The sequence below is a fragment of the Bos indicus genome, chromosome 18 (assembly GCF_029378745.1).
Source record: "Bos indicus isolate NIAB-ARS_2022 breed Sahiwal x Tharparkar chromosome 18, NIAB-ARS_B.indTharparkar_mat_pri_1.0, whole genome shotgun sequence".
In the NCBI taxonomy this organism is placed as follows: Eukaryota; Metazoa; Chordata; class Mammalia; order Artiodactyla; family Bovidae; genus Bos; species Bos indicus.
In genome coordinates this window covers 10,744,162-10,771,912 of record NC_091777.1, presented here as the reverse complement: position 1 = coordinate 10,771,912, position 27,751 = coordinate 10,744,162, and the positions used below count along the sequence as shown (strand labels likewise).

Below are 27,751 nucleotides of genomic sequence, written 5' to 3'. Positions count from 1 at the left end.
CTCTCAAATGCAATAAAGCCACCTATGGTATCATAATAAACTGAAATGTTTTTATTATCTTTTTCCACAAGGGAGGCAGTCTAATAATGAACACTGGCCTCCATGCTAACCCACCTTGGGACCTTTCTGAGCATCAGTGTCTCGTCTACAGAGTGAAATAAAACCACCAGGGCAATGAAGGGAACAAAGAGAAAAGCCACAGAACAGGGGTGTTTGGTTTATGCGAGTCTACTTGAATCAGAATATTATTGGGGAAGAGGAGCAAAACCCATTTTCTCTTCCCATGTTGGATGACGCGAGCCCTGCAGTTTTATGAACAAGGGCTTTAAAGACCAAATTGACATGCTTTTCCTGCCAAGAGCCAGGGAGTAAATATTTTTGACTTTTTGGGCCATAGGGTCTTGGGGGCAACCACTCAGCTCTTTTTGTGGTAGTAGCAGAAAGCAGTCATAGGTTAAGTCTGTAAATGGACGGACCTTCTGTATTCTGTGCGTCTGTGCTCACTCGCTCAGTTGTGTCCGACTCTTTGCGACTCCATAAACTGTAGCCCGCCAGGCTCCTCTGTCCATGGAACATCTGATTTTCCTGGCAAGAATACTAGAGCGGGTTGCCATTTCCTCCTTCAGGGGATCTTCCCAATCCAGGGATCAAACCCACATCCCTTGCATGTTCTGCATTGGCGGATTCTTTACCACTGATCCACCAGGGAGCATCGGTATTCTAATCAAATCTTAAAATCAGGAAGTGAGCCTTTCTTGGCCTTTGGGCTGTAGTTTGCCACTCCCGGCTTTAAAGAAACATTGAACAGATTCTACCAAATCTCCGCATTCATTCAAGGACCATGGCTGGTGGGGAAGTTCTCTTGTTCTTGCACTTCATAATCTACTGATAGATACAGTGTTGTTAGGACTCATGCCCCCACTTTGCTCAATACTTTGGACCCATTTCCGTGTGTCCTCTTGCCATTGTCATGGGTCAGCCACACTGACCTTGCTCTTAGGAGAGAGTCTGAGCCATAGGACATTCAAGGCGTCTTATTCCTGCCAGTTTCTCACATGCCTACATTATTAGTTTCATTCTTTCTCTGTTAGGAAGAACATCTTGGGCTAGGTCTATAATAAAACAGGAATCATTTTATTTGGCAGGCATCTCTAACGTTCAGACGAACATTATTAAATAATCTTATGCCTTTGATATAGGGACAGGGTGAGGTTTGTTTTGCAGTCAGGTTGGTGATGATAACTGTTCTTAACTATTTATCTTAACTGGGGACTGAAATGACATGTCTTGTGGTGCAAAACATGGGAGGGTCATTTCCAGCTGAAAAGGGAGATTCAGGGTTTCTTTCTGAGGATAATTATGGCCTGTCCTCAGGTGCCCTGACCTGCAGTGGGATAACCATGTGGCTCTCCATTTAGGTGAGAACAGAAAGTGCATCTGACATTTCAAATCAGAATGCATGCACCTGTCTTTTCTCAAAGGTACTATTTTGGGTATAAAATGATCACAAGTTCTTTGGCAGTCATCAGACAATTCTGTCTCGGATTAACTGTGATCCAAGAGCTCAGACGGGAGAGATGAGAAGTGAGCCATCCTGGGGAACCTGCTCATTATTGACACCTGTAGGTCAGGGTGCTCCAAAGTAGGAGGAACAAGAAAATCCCTTGTGGGAGGAAGCAAATGCTGCCATGGCTATTATATTCCTTTTAATCTCAACAGATTACATCTTACTAGTATTTAACATAATGATTTGGAGTAGCAGGCATGTGTATTATCGTAAAAAATATTGTGTAAACACACAAAAACACTGGGTATGTGTGCTGGAGGCTACGGTCACCTGGGATGTTGGTTCCCTGGGTTGGATGGGCTGGGGATCTATCTGTACTTCAACAGTTGGAGCTGGAAACCTCCATTAAAACACTCACTGGCCACCTAGACGGGCTGGTAAGTGAGCAGAGTCTTGAAGAGCCTTGGTTCACGGAGAGTCAGGCTTTGGTGTCATGTAATTGTATTTATGGGCTTCCCAGGTGGCTCAGCGGGTAAGAACCTGCCTGCCAATGTGGGAGATGTGAGTTCGATCTCTGGATTGGGAAGATTCCCCTGGAGAAGGAAATGGCAACCCCCTCCAGTATTCTTTCTTGCCTGGGAAACTCCATGGACAGAGGAACCTGGCAGGCTATAGTCCATGGGGTTGCAAAAGAGTAGGACATGACTTAGCAACTAAACAACAACACCAGTTGTGGGTGATGTGTGAGTGGCGACTCAATCATCTTTTCCATCTGTGTACACACACACACGCACACACAGCATTTTATTTCTGTACAATCACCCAGGAAGTACTGCCTTCTGGTCTATCCCGACTCTGCTATATGTGAATTCTGCTCCGTGTCTGTCTAGTGATCACTTGAGAAGCTGGTGGAAAACAGATTCCAGAGGTTTACTGCAGTAGAGTTGGTCAGAGCAGGACACTAAATAATCCCCGTGTGTCTGTTGATAGGGGAGTACACTGCGCCATATTCCTAGGATGGGAAGGGATGCTCTCTAGCTGTTAGAGTGAATGAACCAGAGCAGTGTGTTTGCCTGGCTCTCAATGGTTTTCATACTTTTGGTGCTAAAACACGGAAGACGGAACCAAAACAGCTATAAAAAGGAATATGAAACAGAGCCCTGATGAGACCCCCAGAGCCCAAAATATTTGCCACCTGGGCCCTGATGGAGAAAGCTTGCCAACCCCTGAACTACAGCAACATAGATGGAGCTTGGAGACGTAATGAAAAGAGGGAGATCAGAGAGTTCCAGCACATCAGGCTCAACACAATATGAATTAGACCAAGTCTGACAAACTGCACGAAGTAGAACTATATGGGGTGTGTGTGCGTGTGGTGTGTAGTGACAGTATAAAGCAATGTCCACACACGCTGGGGCATGACAGCTGTTGTCTCTGGGGAGAGAGAACAGGAAATGAAACCGGGGAGAGGGACAGGGAATTTCAGCTTCATCTGTAATACTCATGTTTTATATAAAAGGAAGGAAAGAAGGAAAGGAGGGAGGAAGAAAGAACAAGAGAGACAGGAATATATATTCCCTCCCTCTCTCTCTCTTTCTCTCTTTCCCCCTCTTCTTTCCTTTCTCTCCCCCTCCATCCCTCACTTCCCCCCATCCATCTATCCATCCATCCAGGGAGACACTTTGCACTGTAAATTCCCCTCTCTAATTCCACTCCAAGGTCAGTGGCTCAGCAGGGAGCTCTACGTGTCTGAAGTTGGAATGAGATTTCCTGTTGACTCCACTCAACACTGTCACCAGGATACAATAATTTCTGTCTTTATTTTCTAATCATCACTTTCTTAGCCTCCTAATTCACAACAACACCATTCACCTTCTCAGAAGGTAAATACTGAGGCCCCAAAGTCTTTTGAATGGCATTAAGCTATATGTAAATAATTGCTTAAGGTTAAAACTGGACTAGTAAGCCCCAAATAGGAAATATTTGATACCCATATCTATTTATTTGATGCTCATACCTCTATTACTCAGTATAATAGTTCATTTATTTAAAATAATCCTTGATTATGTCACAGTCATGACAACCGGTCAGTGAAAAAACTGTGTAAATATGCAATCACTTCTTTTCCTACAGCCTCCCCGTCCTTCCATGCATTCTCATAACTCTTCTTTAAAGGGTGTAGAATCTCCTTAAATCTAGCTAAAGATTACACTGCATCATGCAGAGAGAAATAGGGCCCTGGTAGACCAGTTAACCAATCTGGGCACATCTGTCTGAGCTCAAGTGTAGGGTCATCTGCAGGAACCTCCTCTCCACCTGCTCTGTTGACGGTATTGGGTGCCTTTGCGTGGTTCCTCAGATTGGCAGGGGGATGTGAAGGGGCCTTTAGACATTAGTGGGAGCACCTTTACAGGTAACATTCCATCACACAGATGTAAGCTAAAAATGAATGTTTCCTCTGGGATGCATATTTTGGGAAAGAAGATATGTGGAAAAACAGTGGGTTTGGGGCAGTTGTGTTTTCCTATCACATGCACACTAGAGTTTGGTGAACTTACGGGCTAAGCTGAAGAGGGACAGGAGCAGGGCTGTGGCCGCGCTGAAGTGCGGGGCCCCCGCTGCGTTGCAGTCCACTTTGGAATTCTTGCAGGAGCACACTTGTACCCTGAGGTCTGTGATGTTCGTCATGGGCGGCTTCCCCGAGTCTGTCACCATGATGGGCAGGTGGTAGTTTGCTTTGTTCAGGTTTTGAAGGAGGCTCACCAGGGCGTGTGTATCTGTAAATACAAAAGGGGGCCTTCATAAGAGAGGGCCGGACCTCTGCAAACAAGAGTGGAATTTCAGCAACTGAACTCACAAAGTAGGCAGTGCACTGATGTAACTACAAGAGTACTCAAATATAAATTTATTAACACCAAATCAACATAGAAATTCAGCTCTTCCTTTGGAGAAATCACATTTCAAGTGCCTAGCAAGCACGCGTGGCTGGTGGCTACCATACCAGATTGTGTTTGTTGGTGTTTGTGCCCAGTCTTGTCCGACCCCATGGACTGCAGCCCACTAGGCTCCTCTGTCCATGGAATTTTTCCAGGCAAGGATACTGGAGTGGGTTGCCATTTCCTCTTCCAGGGGATCTTCCTGACCCAGGGATCGAACCTGCATCTCTTGCACTGGCAGAAGGGTTCTTTACCACTGAGCCACCCGGGAAGCCCACCGTATCAGAGAATACCAGATAGAACACTTCCACCACGGAGGAGTTCTGTGTTTCAGGGCTATTATAATCAATTTCAGGAGGACCCAATTTGGTAGAGACGATTGAGTACTGGGAACTCCGCCCTACAAATGTATTAGACTTAAAGTATAATACATCTTCACAAAGATCACATTCAACATCTAGAAAAAATAATGTAAAAACCCATTCTTGAATTGTCACATTGTACATCTTAAATATATACAATTTTTATTTGTATATAAAAATATGCAATAAAGCTGGAAAAAATAAATTGTTAGCTCACAGCATTTTTATATAAGAACACAGATTCAAATAATCAAGATACACTTTTGGAACAACAATAACAAAAATCTACTCACTTTTAAGGTGGGCAGGTCCCCCATCTGTTTCCATGGAGATGGTTTCTACACTCTAGTCTTTTTAAAAAAAATTATCTTTATCTATTTATTTTTTTGGTCATGCTGTGCAGCATGTGGGTTCCTACTTTCCCAACCAGGATCAAACCCATACCCCCTACAGTGGAAGCTTGGATTCTTAATCACCAGACCACCAGGGAAGTCCCTATAGCTTAGTCTTTATCAGGCCTCAGACCCCAGTCTTTATCAGGCCCCAGGTCTGTGGGAATTCATAGCACTGATACACAACTTGGGGACTGGATCTTTAAGCTCATGCTTGGTGGGAACATCCACCCTAGGCCACTGGCCAGCACTCAGAACTGGCCATCTCACCTGGCACTGTTTTGGCCTTGGGCTATTTTCTCTTCAGTCATTCAAATGACTGCATGGCTTGTGAGATCTTAGTTCCCCGACCAGGGATCGAACCCATGCCCATGTATTAGAAGGCAGATTCTTAACCACTGGACCACCAGGAAAGTCCCAGCTATTTTTTTAAACCGGCTCTTTCTGGGCATAGACAAGGATAAATATTCAAAAAAAAAAAAAAAAAAAAAAAAAACTTGGAGGAGCAAGAAAAAGAATCTAGAAGGCATTTTAACTATTAAATAAAACCAGGAGGGAAATGGCAACCCACTCCAGTGTTCTTGCCTGGAGAATCCCAGGGACGGGGGAGCCTGGTGGGCTGCCGTCTATGGGGTCGCACAGAGTTGGACACGACTGAAGCGACTTAGCAGCAGCAGCAGCAGCAGCAGGAAGGAAAAGAAAAGTGTGACGACCTGAAAACAAAAAAACTGGCAATAGAACTGCTATACGTCCCAGCAATCCCACTGCTGGGCATACACACCAAGGAAAGCAGAATGGAAAGAGACACATACACCCCAGTGTTCATTGCAGCACTGTTTACAATAGCTAGCTAGGACATGGAAGCAACCTAGATGTCCACTGGCAGACAGATGGATGAGGAAGTCATGGTACATATACACAATGAAATCTTACTCAAGTATAAAAAGAACGTATGTGAGTCAGTTCTAATGAGGTGGGTAAAACTGGAGCCTACTATACAGAGTGAAGTAAGTCAGAAAGGGAACTACCAATACAGTATATTAACACATGTATATGGAATTTAGAAAAACAGTAACGATGACCCTATATGCAAGACAGCAAAGGAGACACAGATGTAAAGAACAGACTTTTGGACTCTGTGGGAGAAGGTGAGGGTGGGATGATTTGAGAGAAAAACACTGAAACATGTATATTACCATATGTGAAACAGATGACCAGTCCAAGTTTGATGCATGAAGCAGGGCACTCAAAGCCCATGCTCTGGGACCACCCAGAGGGATGGGGAGGGGAGGGAGGTAGGAAGGGGGTTCAGGACAGGGGGATAAATGTACACCCATGGCTGATTCGTGTTGTTGTACGGCAGAAACCACCAATCAAAATAAATACATTAATTAAACAAACAGGTGAAGGATTATCCTAACCAGAAGGTGACAGCAGCAGAAATAACCAATGTGGATGATGACCCCGGTGAAATGGCAGGTCAGCACAAGGAAGGTTCTTTGAACTGCAGGTAGATGAGAAAGTCTTTGATGAGAAAGTTCCAGCTGGAAACTGAAGCTGGGGATGATTATTCAAATCAGCGACAGACACAAAAACTAGCAAATAAAATACTAACCCCTCAAACAAGAGAAGGGCTATTTTAATTAAAAATAATCAGTGTAACAGAATTCATTCTTTAAAAAGCAATAAAATGGACAAACAGGCAAGTAGAATCAATAACAAGAGAAAGGCGCTAATAAAATGAGATATGAGATAAGGCCGTAACAATACAGATGAGGTTTTTTTAATAGAAAATTTTATGCACAGTTGTATAATACATTTTCAAAACTTAATGGAATGTATAATTCTCCATCCCTCTCAAAAACTCTACCTCTGAAGTAAGAAGAGGGAACCCAGCCCTGACCGGGTCAATCATAAGCTAAATTCACTATTGATGGCAAAGTGTATGTAACACATGAGTTCTGGTCTGGGTTTTATTGCGAGGCAAGGTGATTGCAGGAGTGAGTTCCCACTTGCCATGGGGAGGGGAGGGCAGTGGGGGATTCACAACTCAATACATCTGATATTTCAGTCTTAACATGGCAGATGATAAATGTTGAGACAAGTTTTAAATTCTACCTGTCCAAGTGCAAGGATTGGTGGAACGGGGCATTGCTTGCAAGTTTCATAAATGAGGAACAGGAGAAGATATCAAAGCCGAAAGTCAAAGCCAAGGTCATTTTAAAGACAAAGTCTTTACATTTCTGAGATCTGCAGCATAAAACGGAAGGTGGGGGATTAGAGGTAAGGCTTCCTGAAGATTCCTGCAGTGGTGCTTCTCTTAGGAAGGCAAGCATAGCCCAGAAATCTCTGCAGTGCTGGTGAAATTTAAGGGAAACACAGCGATCTGAGTGAGGAGAGGCACCTGAGCCAAGATCCCCAGCTTTTGAAGGCTGAAACCTGGGTGGGTGCAGAGGGTGAAGTATGGGGTGCATAGCTCACAGGGTACAGCAGAGAAAAGATGAGGCAGGAGGCAGAAAGCTGTCATGCTTGCATTTCTAAGAAACTGATATTCAATATTTTTACAAATTGTGTACAGGTGCTGGTAGGAAAATTGTCAGTGTTTGTAATGTGTGAATAACTTGAAACAAACCACGTGAGAATCCACGAGAGCACAGGAAAGGAGGAACAGGTTGGAACAGAAACCAAGCCAGGGAAACCAGGCTTCAAAGCTGAAGAATAACAAGGGAATGTTAAAAGGACTTACTGTTGATCTTGGAGATCTTCCAGACTTTATCAGGAACGGTTTGTTTGTGGATTTCAAATTTGAAAGGATCTGTGTTTGGGTGAAGATCCTTATCTGTCGCTCCCAAAATGACTACGCTGAGGTTTTTGGCATCATCACAGACCTCTGCTACCGTGGGGTAAATGAAGGGTGCGTTGTCATTCACGTCTTCCAGAGTTATCAGCAGAGTCCCAGTGCCAGTGGCGGGCGGGTTGCCTACAGAGAAAGGGGAGATGTTAGTACACAACCCATACAACGCAGGGGTCATCGTCCACAGTACCTCTTCCCGACGTGCCAGACACCTTTACTGCTGTCATTAGATTTCAAACAGGACCAAGAGGGATGGCTTCCATCTGTGTATAAAGTTTAGTGGTTTAAAAAGCCTTGTAGTAGTATGATCTCTAGGTCTATCCCCGTTGCTGCAAGTGGCATTATTTCATTCTTTTTATGGCTGAGTCACATTCCACTGCATATACACCACGTCGTCTTTATCCGTTCACCTGTCCATGGACATCTGGGTTGTTTCCATGTCCTGGCTATTGTGAATAGGGCTGCTGTGAACACAGGGCTGCATCTATCTTTTTGAATTACAGTTTTCTCCAGGTATATGCCTAGGAGTGGGATTGCACTTAGAAATAATCGTACTAAGTGAAGTAAGCCGGGCTAAGAAAGACAGATATCATATGATATTGCTTACATGTGGAATCTTAAAAAAAAAATACAAAAAACCTTTTATCATATGTAAGGCTTCTGACTGATGTTCTTCAGACTTTAAGGTTAGAGTGCTAAGCTTTAAACACACATGTCATACCAGCACATTGAAATTCACTCAAAGAATGGAAATGGTAATTAGAACTTATCCTTGCTTACCATAATGAAACCTTTAATCTAAATAGCCGAGTTTTTCAGAAAAGCAGTGGAACAATCTGATCTGACTTATTTGTGGAACTATACAGTGGTACTGATGGGAGATGCAGGCACTGGAGGCAGGGAGCCCAGCAATAGATGGCATCATGAAGGGCATTTTGAACGGCAAATACATGTCTCGTCTTATTGAGGCCCTCAGGTGAGGCTGCCAGAAGGAAAGCGGAAGGTAGTGGGGTGCAGAAAGACAACAGCCTCCGCTCTGACTGTGCTAAGAGCCTGTCAAGTTCAGTGAACCTGCAAGAAAGTGCCCAGAGCTTGGGAGACATGCCAGGGCTGAGTTAGCCAATGGGAATTTTCAATGTAGATGCTCTTGAAACCTTTCTAGTGAATTAGGTTACCTGAGTTGAAAGTGCAGAATTATGGAGGGGTGGGCACCTCAAGAAACACCAAAGAGCAGGTTAAAAGTTTAAAAAGCCAGGTGATAGTTTCTGGAAGACATGGGAGAGATGAATTGGAGGCGGAGGCAAGGATCAAGAATTAAATGTGTTATGGTGCTCAAAAAGATGAGGAGTCAAGAGAAGCAATGGGGTTTCCCAAGAAGAATGTTACTGGTGACTTTCTAGGGAGAGATTTGCATTGGTGGGGAAGAAGCCAGATTGAAGGAAGCTGATCAGTGACTCACAAAGCATGAGAACAGATACTCTTTAAAGTTTTTTTTTTTTTTTTTAATTTTTAGTGAAGAATAGTTGATTTGCAATGTTGTGTTAATTTCTGCTTTATGGCAAAACGATTCAGTTATACATATATATGGTTTCCCTGGTGGTTCAGACAGTAAAGAATCTGCCTGCAGTGCAGAAGACCTGGGTTTGATTCCTGGGTCAGAGAAGGGAATGGCAACCCACTCCAGTATTCTTGCCTGGAACCTGGGGCTATACAGTCCGTGGGGTTGCAGAGTCAGACGTGACTGAGCGACTAACATTGACTAACATTGACTGTGACACATGTATACACATTCTTTTTCATATTCGTTTCCACTATGGTTTATCACAAGATGTGTTGAATATATCCCTGTGCCATTGTTGAGCCTTGTTGTTGATCCATCTCATATATAATAGCTTGCATCTGCTAACCCCAAACTCCCAAATGCATCCCTTCCCCACCCCGTCTCCTCCTTGGCAACCACAAGTCTGTTCTGTATGCCTGTGAGTCTCGAGGATGGATACTCTTTAGTGGGGCTGGTGAAATTTAAACAGACCAACACCCAAAGATAGTTCCAGAGTAAACATTCAAGTAAGTGTCTGCTAAAATAGGAGCACAGCTGTAATTAATCATCAGAAGCATAGGCATTTCTAATGGTGGCAGACCATCAACTTTTGTTAGCGCAAGAACCCAAAGGAGATGCGTAATTACTTTGAAGTTGGTTTCTCACTGTCAGCTTTAGTCATTTGGCTGAATTTCTTTATTGAAAAATTATTTTCCTCTTTTTATGGAACTAATTGAATATCTCAGAGGAATCCATTATATTTTTTTCACTCTGAATATAATATGGAGTCATTTGGAAGAACGGATGAGAAGGCATTATGAGTATTTGAAATATGGTCATAAGAATTGGCCTTTCGTGAACTTAATTATACTGCTGTCTTCAATTTCCCCTGTGTTATTCTCAGGCCAGGCTGGTGATGTCTTTTTCTGAAGTCAAGCAAAATGAGCTTGTTTGTCTTTTGTTGAGAAAGAAGGTAAAGAGTGGATTCTCAAAATCCTCAGGGAAAGCCTCTCCCAGTTTCTATGTATGAGATGGAGGAAAATCACCACCCCAAAGTAAAATGTAATTTAAAATGTAAAGATTCTTCATGAGCCCTTCGGCTCCAGCAGTTGTGGGGGGTCCAGGAAATACCAAGCTTCCAGATATTCTCTGGCACTCAACAAAAATCCCTCAGCCCTCTTCTCTCCTTTCTGTCCACAAGCCAGAGCTCTCAGGGCCCACTCTGCATGACCAAACACCGGAACCAAAGCACGGCTGGGAAAAGCCTTAATTTGAGCGAAATCCCGGGATGTGGAGCTAGACCTGCACTTGCCCGTCCTGGGCGCTCCTCAGAGGAGCCCAGGGCCACATTCTCAGGGGATGCGTGAAGGCTCAGAGGAAGTCCCACCTCAGAACCCATGTCTGTAAGGGCTTTTGTCTTTATAATGTCAGGAGATGCAATGGCCCCCAGATGAGCCACTCCTGTCAGGGGGTCTTAAATAGAATGGGAGGTGGGTTCCCCTTTGGGAATCTGATGAAGGTCATGGTCCTGCCTTAGGAAACGCACTCCGGCTCACACTGAAGGGTTGGCAGTCACTGGGAGAACTGGAAGTGCGGCCTGGGCTCCGTGCGAGGTTGGAGCTTCTGATGTGCGACACCTTGGTTCAGTTGTTGTGAGGCTGAGGCAGAGAAGTTGAGCACCGGCTCAGATGAATTCTGTGTCTCAGGCCTCCTTCTCTAGAACGAGGGTTAATCTTAGCTTTCCATGTCCAAGTTTGCACTCCGTAGATTGCTCTCATTTCAACTACAAAAGCAAACTAAAATTCCCAAACCATCATTTGGGGTTATTATTAGTATTGTTTTTGTATCTTCTTTTATGAGCTACTTTTATTGTGGTAAAATATGCATAATATTTACCATTTTAACCACTTTTAAGTGTACAGTTCCGTGGCATGAAGTATATTCCCACTGTGCAGCCATCACCGCTGTCCATCTTGAGAACTTTTTTTTCATCTTCCCCACCTGAAACTCTGTCCCCACTAAAAGACAGCTCTCCTTGTCTTCCTCCCCACAGCCTTCAAATCTTGGTGGGTCATTCATTTTGCTTCAAGCTTTCGTGCTGCCAAACAGTGGCTTGACATGGGAGTAATGGTTACCATTTTCTTTCCTGGACCCGAATAACCTAATCTGTTTTATCAACAGGACTGTGCCTTCAAGACCACAGAGATGCTCTGACCTCAGGAAGCTGTGCCCTGGACCACTGCTCGCTCCCATTTCTGGCTTTGTCATTCCCACTCGGCACTGGCAGCTTATAATACTTCACAAATCGATCAGTTTAGGACCAAACTGATCCTGCGGCTGGATTTTGAAACAAGACAATTTAACTTGTGCTATTCACTTTGGTGGTGATGATCTCCTCGAGAGCTGGACGAGTTGGCATCCTGTGTCCGTGCCAGCCGTCCTGGCCAAACCCTCAGTCTGCTTGGTTCAGTGTCGAGGCTTGGACCTTTGTGTTCTAGGTGTGTTGGGGTGGAGCTGTACATTTTCTAAAAGTCCAAGCGAACCAGAGAGGTTGCTGTTTAAGCACGTGGGGCTCTACCCTCCAGTCTTCCCTCATTTTTCCTGAAGAGGAAACTGGGACTCAGAAGATGAAGTAATTGTCCACGGCGCTGTGACCATTGGTGCTGTGTCACCTGTCTGAGGACTGCGGCCCCTGAGACACAGTGTTCCCATGCTGTGCGTGCTGAGGAAGCTCCAGAAGTGAGTGGAATGACCGGTGGTCTCAGCACAACCCACCGTCCGTGCCAGACTGTGGAGCTCCAAGTTTAGGAGTTCTGGCGCTGTGGCTGGCATCAAGAATTGGCAGAAGCGGTGAAAAACAATCTGTGTGTTTTGGTACTTAAATCACCAACAATATACTGCTTTCTGTTGAAGGTGGGTGGAGCTAAGGTCTGTACCCAAGGGCACGTGTCACACCTGAGTCTCCTGGCACTGGGTGGGTGTAATGAGAAGCGGGGCCGGGTTAGGGTTAGGGTTATGGGGATGTCATTTTATGCAGAATGCTGACCACATAGGATTTTCACTTAGCCAAAAAAAAAAAACAACCACTGAGATTTTATGATAGTTCCATTATTCAACTTGTCAGTGACAGACAAAAACAGTGTGACACTAATTAAAAGATATATATGATTAGGAAAAAGATTAGGAAGAAATATACCCAAACCTAAATAGTGATTATCTCTCCAGGTAATTAACATTAAAGTAATACTTTTCTCTTTTCAATGTCCTTTATAATAACCATGATTACTGTGATAATCAGAAACAGAAATGTAAATTCAAAAGTTATACAGGGATTAAAATTTTTTTTCCAATTCTACTTTCTTTTCTCTATTTGTTTTTACAAAGAATCGATATTTAGTAAATTTGCAGAGTTCTGCAACTACCACCATTATCTAATTCTATTTATTTATTAAAGTTTTTTTTTTTTTTTTGATATGTGCCATTTTAAAAGGGCTTCCCAGGTGGCTCAGTGATAAAGAATCCACCTACCAATGCAGGAGATGTGGGTTCTATCCCTGTGTTGGGAAGATCCCCTGGAGAAGAAAATGGCAACCCACTCCAGGATTCTTGCCTGGGAAATCCCGTGGACAGAGGAGCCTGGCGGGCTACATACAGTCCATGGGGTCGCAAAAGAGTCAGATATGGCTCAGCAATTAAACAACACACAACTTTTAAAAAAGTATTTATGAATTTGTTACAATATTGCTTCTGGTTTATGTTTTGTTTTTTTTTTTGGCTGAGAGGCACACGGGGTCTTAGCTCCTTAACCAGGAACTGAACCTGCAGCCCCTTCAAGAGAAGGCAAAGTTTTATCCACTGGACCACCAGAAAAGTCCCCAAATGGTATCGCTGAGGCTCCTCCATGTTATACCAAGAATCAGTACTTCATTCCTTTTTATAGCTGAATAATACTCCATTCTGTTGATCGACCATGTTTTCTTTATCCATTCACTAGCTAATGGACATCTGGGTTGTTCCTGCTTTTAGTCTGTTATGAACAATGCTGCTATGAACAACTGCATTTGAGAGACCAGATTTTCACGCATTACGAGATCCCTAGACCGATAAGATCAGACCCCAGTGCATCTCCTCAAGAGAGTGCCTGTAGAAGAATAGGCTCCCTGGTCTTGCCACAGTTGGCTGGGCTGGCTTCACATGCAAAGAAGGTTGAATCTCAGCCAGAACGTCTGGAAGTGAGCTCAGAGAAGTGCAGGAAGGCAGTAGGCTTTTCCGGTCTCTGGGCTAGATGTGTGCAGCACGTGTCTTAACACTGATCATGCATCTAGGTGGTTCCGTATGGGGAATAGTGTGCAGAGTGAGGCTGCCTGCAATGGAGAATAATATGCAGGAAGAGAAAGTGAGAGGAGGGAAAGACAGAAAGCTCGTTTCTGAGCTCCCCAGACTCTGAGCATCAGGACTATTCTCTGTCATGTCTTATTAGAATAGGTAGCTGGTAGATTTAAAAAAAATTATTATTATTATCTGTGGTAAAGGAAAATTCAGTGTTTATTGGAAAGTGCTGCTCAAGGAGAACGGGTGGCTCATGCTCAAAAAGCCTGAACTCCCTGGGTTGAGTTTTGAATTAATTTAGGTTGATTTGAAAATTGCTCTTTCCATACTTACAATCACATATGTTTGCATTTCCATAGGTTTCCCTCTATTCTGAGAGCAGTGTCCTCCCTTCCCCCACCTGGGGGAGAAACAAGTGTGTATGTGGGAGGGAGTATCTGTGGAATTCAGAGCAGGGAGTCCACTCCAGGGACCAAGAGGGAGACCTGAGCTGAGCATCTCAAGGAAGCTTGAGGCCCAAATTCTGGGAGGAAAATCGGGAGGATGGGTGAATTCATGGGGAACCACAGTTCACATGTGGCCACTAAGTGAAGGCTGGGTGCCCTTGCTGGATTCTGAGGTGTGTTTGTTAGGGCAAGGTGACTGGTGGGGGCACTCTACTCCCCTCCAGGTCCTTCTGCACGTCTGGGCATCTCTTGAACCTTTGCCAAGTAGCTGTGAGCAAAGCAATGCCAGGTCTTTTATTTCATGTGAGCAGGGCTCTAAGCTACATTCACCTGTGCTCACAAGAGGGAGCGAACCAGGACCCCTCTCTGCAGGGTGACCCTTCATATTACTCAGTTCATCCCTATGTTCTATTTACTATGGCTCTGCAGGATCACTATTTTACAGGTCCGCTTTTTTTTTTGGCATGTGCCCTGTAAGCCAAGAATCTTGTCGCTTTTTAATTCATAAGCATTTTTTTTTATTGCTGTGTTAATAGAGATCTTGCCAATCTCATTTTATATGCTGAAAACATTTAGTAGTAAACCAACCAAAAACTTGGTAGAAAATAGATTTGCAAACTACAGCGTCAGGTTTCCATGGTTAATACTTGATGTAGAACTGAGGCGATTATTCACATAATTCAGACTCAATTCTTTAGGAGGAGAAATAATTTGAAAGCTGAAACGGTTTTTTTTTTTTTTTTTTTTTAAATTCCAGCGTTTGGCTTTTTTGCTTCCATCTTACAGAAACCAAAGACAAGGCAAAAATAGGGGAAGAATTGATTTGGAGGCCGTTTCTAAACGTGACAGTTTCATTTCATTCATTCAGCCCATAATTATTTATTGTGACTTTGCCCTGTGCTGGGTTGGCTAAGCACAAAAGTCAACCGTGCAGGGTGTCTATTGTTGAAATACTAACCATGTGGCAGGGACAGATATGTAAACTGATGCAAGATAACACTGTAAGTGCAGGAAGAGAAGTGAGGATAAAATATCACGGGAGCTTATGACGTGGAGTAATTAACTGTCTGGGGAGAGCTCAGAAGTCTCCATAAAAAGATGGCTGGAGAAGGTTCTTCTAGGAGGAGGAAATCCTGTGGCTAGAAGTTGTGGGAAGAAGCGGTCATAGACTTTTCAGCTGGATGTTGGCCTTGATGAAAGCCGGGGTGCTGGAGGCAGGGAGAGGAGAGGACTTGAGTGCGGAGGGAGGGCAGGGAGGAGCAGTTGGGAGGCCGGGGCAGTAACAAGGACCGACAGTGGGGGCTTAGGTGAGGGCTGTGGGGATGCGAGAGCAGAGGCGGGACAGGGAGTGATGGGGGAGGAGCGTCAGTGGGGATGGGGCTCTACTTGGGGACCATGCAGATGGTGACGCTATTACCCAAGCTGGGGAAGAGGGAACACCAAGGAGGAGGAGCTAAGAGACCTCTTGGCAGGATGAATTGATCTGGCAGAGATGGGCATTTGCAGACAGCATTCTAATGCCCAAATCAGTTTTTTTCCCCACAATGAATGTTTGAAAACACTATGTTTAAGATGGTTGATTTGACTGGTCAGCGTGGAAATGTCCTGCCGTCAGGTAGATGAAGGTTAGCTTACCTCTCCCCATTCAGACAGAACAAGCTCCATGCATTGATGCCCATGGAGAAAGCAGCATTTTCTGGCTAATTTTCTGATTCAGAGTCCTACTCTCAGTAGAGGGCTCTGCAGCCCGTCCCTTCTCTAGAAAAATGTTCAGACCATCACTAGCATAGTCATCAGATGACACTTCATAGTTTGCTTCAGATACTGATGACTTTGTAATGATACGTTTAGAAAAATCAGTCTGTGACTCACCTCAAGTAGGTTCACTTAAATATTTAAATTTTATAATATTTAAGGACTTATAAGTCACCAGGAAGTTTGCATTCAGGATTTCCCGTCCTTGTAACAGCACAGCAGGGCAGGTGTTTATCTGCACCCTGTAGGTGGGGAGACAGGCTGAGCCGGCCCTCAGCTAAGCTGGGGTGCTGCTCCTTCTGAGGGGAGCAGAGTGCCAGGCCCCCTCTCTGTGGAGTGTACTTGCTGCTACACATGGCTCTGATCACAGCCCTTCTATTACCAGATCTCAAGAGTTCTTTTATTGGGCCATTTTGTCAGTGACAAAATTGAGCTAGTATTTTCAACGTGATTGATATTTTACTGGTACTTGAAGTAACGAGGAATGATGGCTGGGTCTTCAATGTATTTTTCTTCCTCAATTACTATAACAGCTGAGATAAGGGGTGTTAAACTGGCTTAATTGGGTTGCCATCATAACTAATGGCTTGATTTTATCCAAACTAGCAATTTTTAAGTAGAATTAATCTAAATAATTTTACTACATCCCCCATGCAGGCTTGGTTGATCTACAGAAAGAGAAAGACGATAAATGGAGGCATCATTTTGAAGTTCAGATTCCCCCGTCATCCCCAGTTTGGGGGCTGTTGTTATCCAGTAGTTCAGTGGTCATTCCACTTATGGGGCCAAATTACTTTTTTTCTTTTTGAATCAATTTAAAAGTCCTTTGTACAGTATTTCAATTTTGATGGGCTGGCATTATCAGATCATCTATTATATAGGAGACTGAGGGAAAAGACAGGTTAGGACATGATAGATCTTAGCTCATGAAAAATCATGATCTTACTCTATTCCATTTTAATTGTACAGCTGTTACACTTGGTTCTCTGTCTGTTTTCTTGGTTGCCCACAGCACATTTTTCACCGACAGACTCAAACATACTTTATACAAGTTGCTAAGTAATGAAAACATGCTGCTGAATTTAGCCATAATTTGGCTTGTTTTTTCCCCTTATTCTTTTAAATGAAAATAGATGGGGATGCAACACTTGATAATCATATAAAGACTTCATATAGATGCTAGAGATAGTATGTATTTCCTGGCTCAAACTATTTCGTATGCACTGAGCCTTAGGAAGAACTAATGGGGATAATTTTTTTCTTTTTTCTTTAAACTCTCTGCATAAGCTGGGTGCTGGAAAGCAAGGGCATTTGAACTTCTTGAAGCAAAATACTTGTCTTTAGCATTTGGAGTCACAATTTAAGATCTTCTGAGGGTATATCAGCCATTCAATAACAGTCATGCACTGAACCCTACCCAATTTCAGAATAGAAGGAGTGAAAGCTGAGGTCATAGGTGAGAAGGAGGCAGGAAGACCAGCCTGATGGAGTCCTGAGCAGAAGGCAGGGAGCCAAGAAGCACTGGCCAGCTCCGCCTTTCCTGCCCAGGACAAGCCCCTTTCGAGGGGTAGTTCCTGGACTCGGAGGAGAAATTGCTTGTGGCAGCTTTCAGCCCACATAAGACAGTGAGACTCAGATCCGACCTTTCTGGTGATTACCTGAGCAGGCATGGTAACCACCTGGGATTTGCCCAGTGCTAATTGCTGCAGCTTTGCCTCCTTGTCAGCACAGCCCCAGAGGGATGCCATCTGACTGCACTCCTGAATGCTCTCTCTCTGCATCTTGGTATTTTCCTTAACCATTATTAACATTATTTTTTCCCCCTTTCTTAAGATAGGCCAGCGATTGTATGTTTGTTAAGTCTTTAATGAAGGAGTTCCTGTACTCTGAAGGCACTGTCTTAACCTTTTCAGAAAATCTGGACTACATAAGGTAAATGACAATATCCATCTTTAAAGATAAAATGCTTGCCAACAGGAAAGGTCACACCTTATTAATCTATAGGATGAAAGGCTGTACTCTTCCAATCATTTAACTACAGCAGCCTGTTCTGCTTTAGCCAAACAAAAGCCTTTCACTTATAAAAACAACAAGGTTGTTGGGTAATTTATAGCTCATTAAAATTGATAGCAGTTTACGAAAACTGCCTTGTACATCCTCGAGTGTTCTGTGGGTTGCAACCTAGCCTCTATCTGTAGCCTCTTTCTGTGTCTTTTCCTGCTCAAATCATCTGTATCCCAGGCATTATCAATATTATTATGAAGTGCTATTCTAGAATCTACATAGACTCACACCGGAGCTGCAAGCAAACAGGTCCAAAGAGTTTTTAACTTCTGTTAAAGAGTTTTCTCTTTAACTCTTCTAAAACTTCTAAATGTTTCTCTAAAACTCTTCTGTTAAAGAGTTTTTAACTCAGGATAGATTTGCAGCCCTGCTTCTGACTTTTTTTGCATTCCTCCATTCTGATCTCACAGCTTCTAGTCTCTAAGAGGTTTGCAAAAGATTCTCGTTTGGCACTGCCTTCCCATTGTTCTGAACCGAATGAGTAGAGCTTGTGCAGGAGCTATCATGGCGTCACTCTGCTTTTTGCTAAGTGTTACAGGACTGCAGACTGCACTTCGCCTCGTTCCCTCTCAGACCTCCTGTCCTCCACTCTCCTGGCACCTGCCCCCTGCCCTCCAGCAGCTGGGGATTGTCCTTCCTTAGGATGACAAGACGCTGAGAGTCTAGCTCTAGGGACCAGGTACTCAGAGAACACGTGAATGGTTACAGTCTCCTGGAGAAAGCACAGTGGACCAGGGACATGCTTTCTGTGTAGTTTTATATATATATATATATTTCTTAAGTTGTATTGAAATATAGAAACATTCATTTTCTGTAATGACACAGCTTGAAGAAACTGCAAAATCTGAACACACCCAGGTAGTGAGTCCAATGTATACAAGGAGTTCCTTACAAAACTACCTATACATATGATCCTGCAATCCCACTCCCGGGCATATATGCAGAGAAAACCATAATTTGAAAAGATAAATGCTCCTGGATGTTCATTGCAGTGCTATGTACAATGGCCAGGACATGGAAGCAACCTAAAAGTCCGTCAACAGATGAATGGATAAAGAAGATGTAATATACATACACAATGAAATATTACTAAACCTTAAAAAAGAACGAAATAATGAGTGAATTTGCAGCACCATGGGTGAAACTAGAGATTATCATACTAAGTGAATTAAATCAGACAAAGAAAGACAAATATCATATGATATTGCTTATATGTGGAATCTAAAAAAAAAAAAAAAGATACAAATGAAATTATATCCAAAACAGAAACAGACATAGAAAACAAATTTATGAGTACCAAAGAGGAGAGTGGGGAGAGGCACAAATGGGGACTTTGGGGTTAATAGATACGCAGCGCCATATATAAAACAGATAAACAGTAAGAACCTTCTATATAGCACAGGGAAATACACTCAGTATTTTGTAATGATCTATAAGCGAAAAGAATCTGTAAAAGAATATATATACTCTTTTATAGTTATATATATAGTTATTTACAACATTGTGAACTAACCATACACTTCAGGTAAAAAAAAAGTCCCTTAAGTAATGCTGAAGGAAGAATTAGTTTGGCTTGTTCGACCTTGATATAAGTGGAATCATTCAGTATGTGATCCTCTGCTTCAGCCTTCTTTTTGCTCAATGTTGTGTGCAAGATTCGTTCCCTTGCTGTCAATAGCTGCACGTTATTCATGCTCAGTGCTGTATAGACCCGATTGTGTGAATGTACCATTCATTCATTCTACATTTGTTGGGCATTTGGATAGTTTCCAATTTTGAGCTAGCATTAATGGTGCTGGGAGTTACACTCGGGTGTGTGGGTTTCGGTGAAGAGACGCATGCGTTTCTGGTGGATGTACAGCGAGGCATGTGATTCCTGGTCACAGGGGATGCATGCGTTCAGTGGTATTTGATACTTGCAGCTTTCCGAGTGGTTGTACCAGATCACACTTCTCCCAGCTGGATGGGAGAGTCCCAGTGATTTCACACCCTTGCCAACACTCGGCATTCCCCATCTTTTCAGTTCAGTCATTTTGTAGGTGTGCCGAGTTTGGAATGTCATTGTATTTCCTTGATTAATTTGTGTTTTAATTTATATTTGCATCGTTTTTTTTCCTTGATGAGTGTTGAGCATCTCTTCATACATTTACTGTCATTTGTATATCTCTCATAGTGAATATCTGTTCAAATCCCTTACCCCTTCTTCTTTGCCTGGTGTCTTCTGCATACAAGTCCCCTGTAGCTTCAAAACATGGCAAATGCTTTAAAGAGAGAGTGGCTGTGTGTTTAAGGTGAGTTTGCTTGCTTTGTTAGGTCTTTGTTTCAGTGAGACGCTGGGAGATTTCACTCTGCCCTTTAAAAGGCATTTGTCTATAACCGTGTGCTTAAGGGCCCTCAGGTTTTCACTTTGTCACACCAGTCACATAAGTGTTACAAGTATTTCTCATTTATTTCTCTCCATCCTAGGCCTTGCCTGGATCAAGCCTGATCCTTGCCCAAAATCCAAAATGGCCCCCAAGAGGAAAAAATGGCTGGGGGCCGTATACTCTTTTTAGAACAGTTCTTCCCTTTTTTCTGTTTCAGTTCTTAGTTGATTTAGGTGTCACTGCATCTGCAGCTCTCTGATGCCTTTACAATGAAGACTTTTGTGATCTAGCCACATTTTCCTAGTTTTTGCAGTAGGGACATTGGGTCTACTATATCCTACCAGAAAGTTCCCACAGCCATGTACTTTATCGACATGTTTTGGCATAAATTCCTGAGGGACTCCTTGTTTGTGCTGTGCTCAAGTAGTGTCGACTCTTTAAGACCCCACGGACTGCAGTCCACCAGGTTCCTCTGTCCATGGCGATTCTCCAGCAAAGAATACTGGAGCGGGTTGCCATGCCCTCCTCCAGGGGAATCTTCTCAACCCAGGGATCGAACCCAGGTCTCCAGCATCACAGGCGGATTCTTAACCAACTGAGCCACCAGGGAAGCCCAAGAATACTGGAGTGGGTGGCCTATCCCTTCTCCAGGGGATCTTCCCGATTCCCCAGGAATCAAACCAGGGTCTCCTGCATTGCAGGTGGATTCTTTACCAGCTGAGCTACCAGGGAAGCCCTTGACTCCTTGTTTGAAGAGAATTTATTTTGCTTTAGCTACCCTCACGACAAAAATTCATTATACTTTCATCCCATCAAATACACTGAATTTCTATAAAATTAGTAAAAATTCTTAATTTGTTTAACATTGAGACATCTGTTAGTACTATTAGCTTTGATCTCACAGGTAAGTGTTGGTTTTTCCTGGTGGAACATAATACCCAGAGATAAGGTTTTTGTGAATGACAAGGAGACTTTAAACAAAAGTTTCTCTGATTTATGAGGTCTTTTAAATTTATTCTCTTTTTCTGCTCTAAGTCTTTTGGGCCTTGTTTGAGATTATCATCTCTAATGATGGCTCTGTATAGTGATGCCAACCTGTTTTTTATTTACCACTCCATCTTCAGGGACGTTTCTAAACTTTGGAAACATCTGTGATGCCAGATTTTGAATTTCCTTGCCTGATATTAGCATTAATGGAGTTAGAGAAGAAATACATTTCAAACTGTATATTCCTTGAGGTCCATTCTTTTCTTCCTATAACCCCACTGGTGTGGGACTGACATTTATTGAACATTCACCATGACTCTTTATGGGAACTGTAGAGGGCCCAGCACTTTATCCTCTCACAACAACCTTATAAGCAGAAATTATCTTCCTTATTTTGTAGAAGTAGAAGCTGAATCTCAGAATCCATAAGCAGCTTGCCCAGTCACACCTGTCTCTGGCAAAAATTAAAGTTTACTTCATTTCTAGGTTTTTTTTTTTGGATGACTAATTGCATAAAGTATTCAAACTTCCTTCATGGTGTTCTTAGCTGAGAATTTTTTCTACATGTACAGATACATTTATGTGGTTCTCGGAACTCTGACATCATTACTTCAGCTGATCCTCACTGACACCATTTGTTAGAACAGCATTTTAAACCTCCTTGGCTTGTTGTCCTCCACTGCTGATCCCTGTCTAGACTTGCTCCTTCCACAAAACATATCTGCTCTGATGGTGCCCGTCTCTCTTGCATCGTGAGTCCCTGAGAAAAGCCTCCTGGCCTCTATTTCATCCTGCCTTGCAGCATCTCATGGGTTCATCTCAGCATCCACCCCACACAGACACCGCGGCAACAGTCCTCTGAAACCAGTTCTGTTTCGGTTAATGGACTAGATTTCTGACTAGAAACTTACTATCACCTTTTTCTGTTTCATGTTGAGTATGGGTTGTTTTCAAAGCCTTGTTTCTTACATCCAGATGTTTTCTGGATTCGCCCTTTCTAATTTGCTTCTGTTGCCACCAGGCTGCACGATCCCTTTAACTAAGATACAAGTGATGGCTTTCAACGTGTTTCCCAGCTCTAGACTCTGTCCACCCAGACTACTTCCACCTCTTCTCTTACCTTGATTTCTCCATGGCTCTCTAGGACCTTCTTACCTCATGTCTCATCATGACCTGACTGATTCTCCACACTGCCATGGGGGTTACCTTCCTAAAGTACAGTTATCCTGGAGGAATTTGAGAATCAAATCAAGCTTCTCAGCATGGCCTATGGAGAATGACCTAATGTATGATCTATTGCACAGATACATGAGTGCCTGCTCAAAGTCCGGCATGTGATAGGAGCTGGGCATTCCACACAAGATCCAGTTCCCTTATCTCTGTAAATTTGGAGCCTCCAGTCACACTGAGCAACGTTTCAGGGTCTCACATATCCACTTTCTTTCAGGCTTCTAGCAGAACGCCTTGCCCTTCCTCAACTTATCCTTCATCACTCGGGTTAGAGATCCCCTCAACCAAGAAGCTCCCCATGACCACCGCTGAGACTGGATGGTCTGGAGCTCCTCTGGTTAATTCCCGTAGGACAGCTGTGATGTTCTTTGGTCATCTGCTGCTTGCTAGTCTAACTCGCCAGGTAGCTCGTTAGCTTGCTGAGCACAAGTACTGTCCATCTCCGAGTCTCCAGGACCTCGCACAGGGTCTGGTCCAGCTCTCTGCTGACAAGTGTTCATGCGCTCTTTCATCAGTCACTTTCCTCCTCAAGAGCATGTGGGGTCCTTCGGGTGCCTGCTTCCTCAGACGATTTGTCTTGAAGCTGTTTTCCATATGCATCCAAATGCATTTCTCCACGTTCGTGCACGGGGATATAACCCTTTTCTTACCTCCCAAGCCACACCCCCTTTTAGTTTAGATTCCACCGCTCTGTGGCCCCAGTCACCCCACCTCCGACCCCGCCACCTACCCCATCCTCCCTGCCTTTCAAGGCCACACTCTAAGGTGGACTCACTGTGGAGCCCACTCTGCCTACTGTGAGCCGCACCGATCGCTCACTTCTCAGATGTGCTCTCCCATCTGGTGTGCATGGAAGTACCCAGCCTCCGAGAAGTCTCAGTTCACCCATTATAGGGGAGTGAAGGCACATATAAAGAACCCTATAAATATCTATTTCAATGTACTTACAGGACTCAGAACTGAGTCTTCAGCTGTGAACAGCTGGCTTCCAGGAATTACAGGGAGAGCGAAACTTCCTGTGTGATTGATACAGTAGACATCTCAGCTTAATAAACTTGAAAATGAATTCTTATCCCCCTCATCTCAACCAGGAGCAAATCCTGTTAGCATTGCATCTGAAATCTACAGACTATCTCCAGACTCTGACCCCTTCTCATCCCCTCCTCTATTACTGGTCCAAGCTACCATCTTCCCTAGACTGTCCTCAGTTTTCCTAAGAGGTGTCCCTACTTCGGTCTTATTTCCTTGTCTCAACAGAGCAGCAGCAGGATCGTGGCACTTGGCAGTGGTGTCCATTTCACACAAAGTAGAAGCCAAGGGTCATATAGGGGCCCACGCGACCCTCCACGATCCGCATCCTGGACCACCGCCCTCTTTGCTCTGGCCCCCAGCCTCCTGGCTCTTCCCTGAGATTGCTTCAGGGGTCCCATCCCCACTTCCTTCATGTTTCTTCAGCGAGCCTCTCAGGAATGTCTAGTTAAAACTATAGCATCCTTTTGTTTGCTATCTCTTCTTCCTGTTTCCCTGTTTCATACATAAATAGTATTCCTTTTTTTCCCCTAAAAGCGCATTATGTATTTTAGTCAGATTCCTTCCTTTCTCCATGAGTGTGCCAGCCGCATGAGGACAGTGATCTTTGTTTGTTCACGACTCTATCTCCAGTGTCTGGAACAGAGTCTGGTTTGTGGATATTGTATTATTAGCTTCTGAATGAACAGGAATTGTTTTGTGATTACGAAGGTACTAGCTGAGGGGACTTGATGTCTTTCTGTGGTGTATATCATAAGAGGGACAAAGCTGTGGGGACAGTTCAATCATCAGGATCCGTGATGTCCCCTGGGATTTTCTTTCAACTTGCATTAGGGAAAAGAACTGTCCCAGTAGATGAGAACAGGAGCCAGGATGAAGGACATCAGCTTGGCTTCTGAGCCTTGGTGCCTGCCGGAGACGGAACAGGGTGAGCTCACTGCTCTGACCTCTATCTAGACAAAGACCCAGGGACTCCAGGACTTGGGGGTTTTACTGATTCACTGTGTGTTTATGCACTTTGCTTCCCTGCCCTCACGCATTTCTGTTCTTACCAAGAACATCTCTAGGCCTAACAGAAGAATTGTAAAAGTGTAAAGATATACTTCAAATATTGAAAGATGATGTTGTGAAAGTGCTGCACTCAATATGCCAGCAAATTTGGAAAACTCAGCAGTGGCCACAGGACTGGAAAAGGTGAGTTTTCATTCCAATCCCAAAGAAAGGCAATGCCAAAGAATGCTCAAACTACCACACAATTGCACTCATCTCACACACTAGTAAAGTAATGCTCAAAATTCTCCAAGCCAGGCTTCAGCAATATGTGAACCATGAACTTCCTGATGTTCAAGCTGGTTTTAGAAAAGGCAGAGGAACCAGAGATCAAATTCCCAACATCCACTGGATCATGGAAAAAGCAAGAGAGTTCCAGAAAAACATCTATTTCTGTTTTATTGTCTATGCCAAAGCCTTTGACTGTGTGGATCACAATAAACTGTGGAAAATTCTGAAAGAGATGGGAATACCAGACCACCTGACCTGCCTCTTGAGAAACCTATATCCAGGTCAGGAAGCAACAGTTAGAACTGGACATGGAACAACAGACTGGTTCCAAATAGGAAAAGGAGTACATCAAGGCTGTATATTGTCACCCTGCTTATTTAACTTATATGCAGAGTACATTATGAGAAATGCTGGGCTGGAAGAAGCACAAGCTGGAATCAGGATTGCCGGGAGAAATATCAGTAACCTCAGATATGCAGATGACACCACCCTTATGGCAGAAAGTGAAGAGGAACTAAAGAGCCTCTTGATGAAAGTGAAAGAGGAGAGTGAAAAAGTTGGCTTAAAGCTCAACATTCAGAAAACTAAGATCATGGCATCTGGTCCCACCACTTCATGGGAGATAGATGGGGAAACAGTGGAAACCGTGTCAGACTTCATTTTTTTGGGCTCCAAAATCACTGCAGATGGTGATTGCAGCCATGAAGTTAAAAGCACTTATTCCTTGGACGAAAAGTTATGATCAACCTAGATAGTATATTGAAAAGCAGAGATATTACTTTGCCAACAAAGGTCAGTCTAATCAAGGCTATGGTTTTTCCAGTGGTCATTTATGGATGTGAGAGTTGGACTGTGAAGAAAGCTGAGAACCGAAGAATTGATGCTTTTGAACTGTGATGCTGGAGAAGACTCTTGAGAGTCCTTTGGACTGCAAGGGGATCCAGCCAGTCTATCCTAAAGGAGATCAGTCCTGGGTGTTCATTGGAAGGACTGATGCTGAAGCTGAAACTCCAGTACTTTGGCTACCTCATGTGAGGAGTTGACTCATTGGAAAAGACCCTGATTCTGGGAGGGATTGGGGGCAGGAGGAGAAGGGGACGACAGAGGATGAGGTGGCTGGATGGCATCACCGACTTGATGGACAAGAGTTTGAGTGAACTCCGGGAGTTGGTGACGGACAGGGAGGCCCGGCATGCTGAGATTCGTGGGGTGGCAAAGAGTCGGACACGACTGAGTGACTGAAATGAACTGACTGAACTGAAAGATATATTTAGAACTGAAAATACACACTTATTGGAGTTTAAGAATTTGCTCACCACTGTCAGTTGCCAGGAAGAGGGCAGTGTAGACGCTGTTGTGGACGAACGGGGACTCGCGGTCCAGCAGTGCAGTCGTGTCCACAGTCCCGTTGATGGGGTTGATATTCAGCCAGCCTGCAGGATCCTTGTAAACGGAATACCTGAAAAAAAAAAATCCCCAAACAATGACAGATTGTATTCAAAATAGATTCAAAAAATGTTCACAGAGTGCTGGGCACAAGCTCCCATGCTAGCTGCCAGATAATTTTTAATACAAATCCAAAAACATCGTTAGAGTGCAGTTGTTCATCCAGAAAGTAATGACTGACCGTTAACTCCGGGCTGTCTCTGTGCTGAGTGTTTTGTACATGCACCTCCTTTATCCTTGTGACAAGCCTGGAAGGAAGGAGCTCGTGTCTGCCCAGCTCTCACAGTGGCAGGGTTCACAGCCTGTCTCCTGAGTTCAAGTCCAGTTTTTTCCCCCCTTTTACACCTTGGATGCATCTTGTATGCAGACCAGCTGGGAGAAGCACTGTCATGAAGGTACGGGCAGGGCACACGGATGCCTGGGAGAAGAGGAATTACCTGTGATGGAGGGTGACTGTGGGGTCCTCACAGAGGATGCGGCATCTGACAGATGGAATGGGGGGGTGTTGTCAGGGAATGGGGGGATATTGTCACAGAATGAGAGGACAGACACGTCGGGGAAAGACTATGAATTCACATGGAACAGAGATAGGCACTAAAATATTAGTTTCACAGTAGCAAGGATATCCGTTTACTGTCATGACCCCATCTCCTGGAACACTGCTTAGCACATATAGGACACTCAATAGATAGCTGTTGAATGAATAAATATTTAGGGACCGGAAGGTAGATGGTTGTAGTTGGATCATAGCTTTTCCAGGGGAAGCTGAAAGGAAGTGAATTTGGAGGGACAGATTACAAAGAACCTGAATCATTTAAGGGGTTTCAATTCTAGATAGACGGGAAACCATCAGAGAATTTTAAAATGTTCTATACACACTACTTCATTTAGAATAGCTAATCAACAAGGGCCTATTGTATAGAACAGGGAACTCTGCTCAATGTTCTGTAGTCACCTAAATGGGAAAAAAAATTGGAAAAAGAATAGACACATGTATATGTATCACTGAGTCACTTTGTGGTGTATCTGAGGCTAACGTGACATTGCTAATCAACTACACTCCAATACAAAATAAAAATTAGAAAGAATGTTCTTCTTATTTTTGAGGCTGTTATAAAAGTAACACATGCTCACTGTGAGAAGTTCAAGCAGTGGAAAGGTACAGCAAGTAAGAGATGAGAGTCTTGTCTTGTTTGTCTTTGAATGAGAGTCTTGTCTTTGACCTGG

General features: G+C 43.7%; 1 protein-coding gene across 2 annotated transcripts in view; it reads right to left on the bottom strand.

Moving 5' to 3' along the window:
- CDH13 (cadherin 13) overlaps positions 1–27,751 on the bottom strand; it is a 1,011,953-nt gene that overhangs the window by 3,582 nt on the left and 980,620 nt on the right. For both annotated transcript variants that reach the window (XM_019978955.2, XM_070770373.1), the window contains 3 exons: positions 26,395–26,537; positions 7,944–8,177; positions 4,066–4,284 (listed from right to left, as the gene is read on the bottom strand). In XM_019978955.2, coding sequence (XP_019834514.1) covers positions 4,066–4,284; positions 7,944–8,177; positions 26,395–26,537 — 596 coding nt within the window. The remainder of the gene's footprint in view (positions 1–4,065; positions 4,285–7,943; positions 8,178–26,394; positions 26,538–27,751) is intronic.